Genomic DNA, 9,178 nt, shown 5'->3' with positions numbered 1-9,178 from the left:
AAAAAGTACGGATCGCCCCATATGTGTACGGATCGCCCTATGGGTAGATCTGGGTGGTCAAAAACGCAAAACCTCTAAAAATTGGTTATTTTGTGGCAAAATATTGTATAAAATGGTTATTTTAATAAAAAAAAACCCCTTAGATTATACACCTTTGATACAACACATATCTATCAAAATAACTTATGAGATAATGACTTAAAAGATATGCATGATATCATCAGTTTTATGAAATAAATACAATTCCGTGTGAAATATAAACTAGAATCAATAAAAAGTTAGGGGTTGTTTGTTTCTCTTAATAGTTTCATTAAAAGACAACTTTTGAATCGTTAAGAAGTGAATCTTGTTTGACAAAAAAAAAAGTATGTCTCTTAATAGTTCTAAAACCCTATTAATGATTTCGTATCATGAATCTCTCTTAACCATTAAAAGCCTTGATTTCATTTTACACAATTACCAAACAATTATATTTCATTTTGCACTATATAATAATAGTATCTTAATCATTCTGATCACTTAATCATTCAGCAATTGTCAAACATCCCTTTAGTGTAAACAATATATCTTCTTATATATGCGTTAGAATATATCTTGTGATATGTAGGTTAAATAACATTTGAAATGTATGAACCGTTAATACGAGGAACAAACATTTGTCTGTTTGAAAAGTTGATGTCTAGAAACGTTGGAACTTGTTTCATATTCTCATGTGGTATAATGTCGTTCAGCAAGGAGTGAACATATGGTCTCCTCCTACATATTCCATGGGCCCATATGCATTAGATATGTCATGTTGCATTTAATACATATTTTCAGTTATCAGTCATCATCCATCATCAATTACATATTTCTAACAAGTAGTATATGGTAAAATATTGAGATCATTCCAAACCCATAGAAATCAAGCAAACATGCTAATCTCAAACAACTTAACCCGTTAAGAACGTTTTCAAACACCACCTGGTCGATAAACCAGTTAGAGTAGACAGAGGCTTGCGGACCAATTATCACTCATACGGATCCTTATCGGTTTCATATTTCGGCCTAGAAATGTAGCTGGTTATGTGGTGGTGATACCTTTTGACCAGTAGCCGCCTAGCCGGTTAAGGGACCTTTCATAATCAGTTCCATCTCTAAATTGGAAATGATACAAAGAAAAGAGATGACCAAAGAAAAAGCCAATCACATTTTCGAGGCCAAGGTACTATAATCACTTGTATATCATGCATTAAAGGTGTAAGTAGTACATCAATACTCCAAACTTGGGAGATTCAGTTCTGAAAAGAAGAAAAAGAAAAGAGACTAGTCTTAAATGAACCCTTACACTTGAGTTTTAAATGGAGTTGACATCATGACTTGCAGTTGCACACTTGAAAATTACAGGACCTTAAGGCTCAATACCCTCAGGAAGGTAAGTAGGTTTACACAACAATTAACTAATAAATGAATCACAAAACTGCCCATACCCACAAACATTTACTTACTTACTAGAGGACACACATCTAATTGTAGATCTCAATTATCATTCTGATCATTGAGAACCCATCCATAATCATCAACATCTATCAACTCTGCTTATGCAGCAATCGGTGAATCCTGCAAACCACAATTCATTTGCTAATTCAGGAAAGCAGAAAAGGGCATCAAGCATATAGTCGTATGCTATATGGTTCTTTCAGTTTAGAAACTATGTCGTTACTCTCTACTTCTAATCAAGTGATGCTGTGTTTATGTGCCAAAATTTTCCACAAATCAATGTTGATGTGACACTTCTATTCAAAAAAAAAAAAAACTCGTATGTATGAGAATGCTGATGAAATTGCACAATGTACAACTTTTTCAAAACAATTTGCACAGAGAAATATTATCAACATTTCTAATTAAACTAAAATATATAATATACAAGTAAAAATACAACACATGCATTTGGGATTTAAAGTAATTGATTCCTTTATGTGTATGTATTCATAATGTAAACTGTGTTGAAGAAGTAAAGCTTGTGCATTTCATATTATGCTCATAAAAGTAAGATTTTTATTAACTAAAACAAACCCACATCAAGCACCGCACTGATATAAATTTATCAAAAGGTTTGGCGCATAAAATCAGGCATCATTCTGTTAGTTTTTTAACAGTAACTAATGGTAACTTGCTTGAAGTAAAAGATGAAATAAGTAAAGTAATTGCATTTTTGGGACTATAATGGAAAATAGGTACCTTTGCAGTTAAATTTGACACTGCCAAGTTCCATTTTTGTCTAGTTTTCGTTCCTGCAACTTGCCCAGCCTTTGCCACTTTACCAAAAGCTCCGTTCAGCCAAGCTGATCCAGCAGTCACATACCTAAACACATCCAAGACGAACCAATTTGAAAGTTTTATTAACAATCCATGTCACCACATGGAACAGACAGTATTTCAAGTTTCAGTATGATGGCTAATCGTCTCATTTCAACACTTAAAAGCATAGTTTAAGAGACATAATAATACTATTAGCCCAACAAGATAAATAATAGATATCCCTCAATAATGACAAGATAGGGGAATCTTGTTAAACCAGATCCATATCAGAATATTAGTGATGATGACAATGGGGAACTAATGATCTCATTATAAAAACTTGATAAAGAAGAAAACATTGCAATTTGATGGGACATTCCAAAAAAGAAAAGTGTAGCGGTTTTCACAAGGCAAAGGGAGAAAATGTTACTTTCATTCCCAATGTCCTGTTTAATGGCCGCATTTTGCAGAACACCAGGTGGATCTTGAAGGTCACTTCTGACTATTTACTGCTTAGATTTTTATATGCAATTTGGGTGCACAGCCATTCACACTTGAGATGCATCTTTAATGCATTCTCAAGATCGATGGTGTTTAAATTACCAATTTACCCCATGTTTCTCGAACATATTTGTAATTGTAGACAGCAATTTGCAAATTACCTCATCAAGATGCTAAATTACAAGAACATTGAACAAGTAACTGAGAAAAAGAGAAGAAAGTAAAGAAAAACCAAGAGAGGGCAAGGAAGCTCGACAAACCTGCTTGATTTGACAGCTGATCCTGTATCGTTTAGTTTCCTCTCAGCCGCCAATAGTGCAGCCATTGTTTTGTCCGACACTTGAAGCCTCTGATCCACAGACTTGACCTTCTCATTTACAACCGAAACCCCAACACTAAGTTTCTCTGTAAGCCCTACTCTCTTATCAAAGGAATTCACCCTAGCAGATGCATTGGCTCTTAATTGATGCTTTTCGTCAAACGCTTTAGCTTTATTCACGGCATCTTGCCTAATTGCTGAACCTTTAGCCAGAACACTTGAAACAACGTCCTGTGCTTTACTCATGTACACTCTACCACTGCGAGGAGATGTACCGTTGCCCTGTTTAACAGGTAGGGAGTTCAATGTTAGTATGTTACCTGGTCAATTTCATATATTACAAGGCCCTGATTTCATAGACTAATCCACATATTCTCAAGGAAATATATGACGATAAGATATCATTTCTGGTTACTCGTTTAGTTTTGTCAGCGATATATCGTTCTAATTCACATCTTATATTCTCCAAAATAACATGACAGCATTGTACATTAGGAAGTTGGTGAGAGTCATGTGTGTCACTGTGTAAGCTATTACCTCAGCATTCGGTGAATGATTTTCTGGAGCCATGCTCACAGCATTATCTACTACACGAACTTCCTGCAAGAAGTGGCATCACAGCATAAGTCCCAATTACCATAGAAAAAAATAGATTTATATAGTCAGTAATAGCCATACCCGGAACTCAGGTTTTGGCACGTAATTTTCCACAGGAGTAATGCTAACAATCTGATCCACAATGGTTGCTCCCTGTAAAAACATACATATAATATATAACTTTCTACTTCATGAGATAGAATGTTGTAAATCTGCTTTATATAAATACAAGAATTATAACTACCACTCCCGGGGTCAATTAACCTCTACTTTAAATGCCTTTACAAGCATTCCAGCAAAATTGACTTGGTAGCATGCCCGAGACTCCAAAATGTTCTTTGTTATTATTCATTCTCAGAGACTAAATTATAAGAAAAATATATATGTCCAGTCACCATAGAGGGGAAACCCCACTCGTGTATCGAGCAGATAAGAGCTATTGTTCTGCTCGAATCATACAATGCGATTTAGGAAGATAAGAGTTAGCATTGATTGGGAAGGAAGGATCAAGAAACTAGCTTCCTGCAATTCAATTCCCTAATGAACTCAACTACCTGTCTAATGGGTAGATCATGGCTCCAACCAGGTTGTTCATGACCAGGCTTGTTATCTTTTGCATGCAAGTAAACTCCATCTAGAAACAAATGGATCAAGAATGCCCACACATTATGCAATAGTGATTGCAATTTGCGAATCTAATCTTCAATATATTGATGGTATTGGAGTTGTAACAGATAACAAGTTGTCTTAAAAGTTTGATGGCATAAAAAGGAACCTTTTGACTAATAAAGTCAATAAATAATATTTTCCTGTTTATAATACAATATACATGACCCCACATTTACTTTTAAGATGATGGAGATGCAACTATGTCATATATGTTTTAAATAAACAGATCAAGCCAACAAATAATACACCCCACAAAACGGTATCAGCATTGCAAGCACAACTCATGTAAAACCACGAATTCTTCCATTCATCTCCTCTCTACCATCCAGTTAGCTGTGATGAATTCATGCCTATTAGGATTACCTCATTTTTAAGTATGGCGATATCTATTCTTTTATTTTTCATTCAATAATCCCATCTCCAAAAGCCAAATGAATATACATCCATTTCCTCTAAGCACTCTTAAAGTGACAGCCAAACTGCTATTTTCAATTGAAGAACACACGAATTAGGCCAAGCATCTATGTTCCAAAGAATTAGATCCTTCATATTTCAGGATAATCACCTCACCCCAACTTATGTCTTATGCAGGCCCTTTTCCTTCCAAACAAATGACCCATGACTCAAACCATTGTTTAGGGGTGTTGTTGATGGTTCAAGCATTTAACAAGCTACTTGAGCTCAAGTTCGTTATCTCGAGTTCAGGCTTAGAAATTCTCGAGCTCGAGTCTATTTTGAACACAAAAGAGAACTCATTTTAACTGAAAAAGTCAATCTCCACAATACTAATGTTCCACTCGACTCGTCCAAAAGCTCGACTACAAGTCGAGTCATACGAGCATACACTCTTTTTAGCCAAACGAGTCCATATATTCATATAGCATACAATAAAAATATATAATAAAAAAGTTGCTGCTAACACTAGGCTTCGAGCTGGAATCAACAAATGTTAATCAATCTCAAGGTCGAGCACATAAACGAGGTTATAGGGGTTGAATTTTAGGTTATAATGTGTAACTCACAATTGTTAAACGAGCATCGAGCTCAAGCTTGAACATTTTCTAAAAATATTCGAGCTCGCTCAAGCACTCTTTTGAAAACATTATTTGAGCTCAAGTATAATGGACACATGCAAGTTTATGTTTGCGTTCGTGACTATTCAGCTCTAAACCTTGAAAACCGATATACAATTAGGAAGCAAAACGTTAAAAAGATTAAAGAATATAGGATGATGCTGAAATGTCATAACGTTAATAGGGTATAAACAAATACCCACTAAAATCCAACTAAACCCAACTGCTTTAAGTTAGCAGCCAGGCATCTAAAACCATAACCAAGAAGTGTTCAAATTAATCAAGAGACAACTAATTAGTGGTAATAGTGGGCCTAAGATGTGCATAAACAATGATAATTACTAACTAATCATAACTTGTGGTTTCATCCAGCATAAAGACAAACGCAAGGCTGATCAGCAGAAAAAAACAGTTCCAATATAATTAATCCTTTGCTTCGTGGAAATTTGGAATTTTGTCCATTTATCCCAAAGTAGGACCCAAGAGTCTCCGCTGGGCAAAGTGGAATGAATACGCAGCCACGATTCTCTGTGGTCGTAGTTTGTTGACTTAGTAATTGCAAAGTTGCAAATACTGTTGGAGATTCCAAATTTCCAAGAAATTGCAATAGAATTATAGAACTTCTTGTATATTCTCAATAATTGTGTGCATAAATTTCAAACATAAGTCATTGAGATAGGAAGATATTCAATATAAAAGGAATATCTCCAATAAGAATTTTCTCCCTCTGTCCCAAAAATATAGTTAACTTCATTTAAATGGAATCCAAAGGCAGTTTTTGAACGTTTTTGCAAATTATCTTAAAAGAAAAAAAGATAAGGTACTTCAGGAACATCAAATCTTCAAATTTAGAAATCTGAATTCAGACTCCTTTTCATATATTTATTTTTCAAGAAAAAACCCCATAATTGCTTCGAAATTTACGATATTCTAGATACAAAAAAGAATCGATGTCAAAACCCTAAAAACTAAATAATGAATATAACTTTGGTAAATAAAGTTACAACTAACAGAGGAAGAATTATTTTAGTGCATCAAAATCTTGCCCAATCATATCACCAGATGACATCTTGGTACTTCAATAATAGGGGGGAAATTAAATTGAGGGATTACCGATAGCAATAATGCAATTTCAAGAGCCCTTGGATCTTTAAACGTGACAAATGCAGTCTTCTTTTGTTCTGAATCACTACAACCCTCAAAAATAATCAAAATCAGGACAACGTGTATAGTAATACTAAAAACTTAAATCACTTTCAAACTTGATATTGAAATTACGAACCGGCAGATCTCAACGTGCTCGATGTCACCAGAAAAAGAGAAAAACTCGTGAATTTCTCTCTCGGTAGCTAGATCTGAAAGATGTCCTACGTGTACCGTTCTTGTCTTAAATAAATTCAAACGAAAAACATAAATTTCTGAAAATCTCGACAAAAATTACTCATAGAAACTCAAATTTTAAAAGGGTATAAGAATCAAAAAGGAGTTAAAAACCCACCTGCATTTTACTTACGAAGCACAAAAGACGATCAAGCTCTTGTGTGCGAAAATGGTAACCAATTAACCAAAGCGTCTGAAATTTCAGGTGGAAAGAGAGAGAAAGATAGCGAGAGGATGTAATTACGCAATTAACAGATAAGCTCCGAAGATGATGAATGGCATTATATTTCCCCTTTTCTCCCAATATTATTATAAATAATAATTTAGGGTTTGAAAAACTTTGAAGGCACATAGATTCTTTGCTGATTTGTTGCTTTCTCTGATCAATTTGTGTTCTTGGCCCTTCACGATTTTCCTATCTTGCAATATGCCCCCTCCATTTTTGCAGAAATCACATCTGTTTAAAAAAAAGTTCAATCGTTAAAAATATCATCCAACTATAAAAACGTTAAATAAGGTCATCCATTTTTTGTGCTTGTTTGGCAATTGCTAAATGGTTTGGTGCAGAATAATTAAGTGGTTAGAATGATTAAGAGACTCTCATGGTATAGTGCAAAATGAGATATAATTGTTTGGTAATTGTGTACAATGAAATTAGGACTCTTAATGGTTAAGGGAGATCCAGGATACAAACTCATTCAGAGGGTTTTAGAACCATTAAGAGGTAGATTTTTTTTTTTTTTGACAAACAAGATTCACCTTTTAACGATTCAGTTGTTGCCTATTAATAGAACTATTAAGAGGTAAACAAACAACCCCTCAGTGAGGTCTTGCACGTCAAAAAACTGTTCTGACGTAATGCAAAAATTATAATTATTAATAGTGTCATGATTATGTTTTGTTGTGTGATACGATGCCACCACTTGAATTTGTTTTTTATATGCCTCTAGCCATTGAGTGGCATTTTTGAAATTCTTTTAAATTTTGGTGGTCTTCTTGTATATTAAACTTCGAAAACAATTACTTTTAATATTATGAACTAAGCTAGAAAAATGGTAAATAGTATACTTCATCATAATATGCACATGTATGGTTTGGCAAGCTATGCATGTAACATGTTAATTTGAAATTTTCACATATCGAAATATTCATTAAATCAGATAAACGATTATGATTGGTTTTTATTAATAGTGTGATTGATTTGTATAATAAACGCCCTATACATATATCGAGGTTCAATCCTAAATAAATGAAAATTTTAAAAACATCTTAATAGACGTTAGATTAATTGATTTAACGGATGTATTAAAATGAATGGTTACAAGAATACTTTTTTAATTTAAAAACATCAATCCCCCTATATTTTTTATTTAAGAAATACGAGAAATAAATAAAATTTAAGCAAAATAAATTGCACAGAAAAAGTTATTTTTTTCTTTAGTTCTCACAGTTATCATAATATACAGAGTTTCCAAATAACTAACCCTTATGTCCATGTATACTACATGACACCATTATTAAACAGGGCAAAAGATTGTGCGAGTATGAAAGTTAATATAGAAACGTAAAAAGGGATCTGAACCTTTGATCACTTTTAATTTCAAACTCACTCATTAATCGTGATTGATACGAGGATTGATCCGGTACATTTCGATGTGTCTTATCTTAATGTGCATCCAATTGTGGATATCTCTTCTTACACTTCTTATCATAACTCAAACCTATAAAAGTTCTTATGATTTTATACAATTTATAGGCCTGTAAACGGACCGTGATACAAAATTATGTAATATATTCAAAGTAACAACTTGTAGCCAATATACTATTTCCGTCTCAAAGTAAATGTCCACAATTAAAAAGACACACAGTTTTAGAAATATATAACTAATACACTTTTCAATTAACAAAAGAATTTTTTTTCCCTGAATTACACACACACACACACACATATATATATATAGACACACACACACACACACACACACAGAGAGAGAGAGAGATTGTCCATCTCATGAATAAGGGTGTGTTTAGTACACCGAACAAGACATGATAGATTAGAACATAAATCTATGTTCCATGTTTGGCAGGACTTTTATGTATGACCGACTGAAACAAAGCAGGACCAAGTAGAACACACATGTTCTAGTTCTATCATATGAAACAGAGTGTAACAGGCTTATATTTTACCAATATAACCTCAAAATAAAACTCAATTATCTTATAAAACATCAAATAAGTATTTTTTTTTTACATTTTATTAATTATTTAAATATTATTTATTGTATTTTGTACTTTTTAAACTTTCATTTTACTGCTCTGAAAATACTAGTTTTATATGGATCTATATTTTTATTAATTT

The 9,178-nt window shown here is 33.4% G+C and overlaps 1 protein-coding gene across 1 annotated transcript; it reads right to left on the bottom strand.

Moving 5' to 3' along the window:
- Positions 1 to 1,205: 1,205 nt before the first annotated feature.
- Positions 1,206 to 7,077, bottom strand: LOC112527623 (binding partner of ACD11 1). The gene is made up of 8 exons (XM_025138369.1): positions 6,938 to 7,077; positions 6,722 to 6,825; positions 6,553 to 6,628; positions 3,779 to 3,850; positions 3,638 to 3,700; positions 3,042 to 3,382; positions 2,221 to 2,344; positions 1,206 to 1,599 (listed from the first exon to the last, which is right to left on the bottom strand). Exons 1-8 carry the CDS (start codon positions 6,941 to 6,943, stop codon positions 1,579 to 1,581), a joined length of 807 nt encoding a protein of 268 aa, XP_024994137.1. The 5' UTR covers positions 6,944 to 7,077; the 3' UTR covers positions 1,206 to 1,578.
- Positions 7,078 to 9,178: the final 2,101 nt, after the last annotated feature.

This window comes from Cynara cardunculus, assembly GCF_001531365.2.
Source record: "Cynara cardunculus var. scolymus isolate 2C chromosome LG 1, CcrdV1, whole genome shotgun sequence".
NCBI lineage: Eukaryota > Viridiplantae > Streptophyta > Magnoliopsida > Asterales > Asteraceae > Cynara > Cynara cardunculus.
The sequence above is the reverse complement of the archived record's forward strand: the minus strand, read 5'-3'. Positions and strand labels throughout refer to the sequence as shown.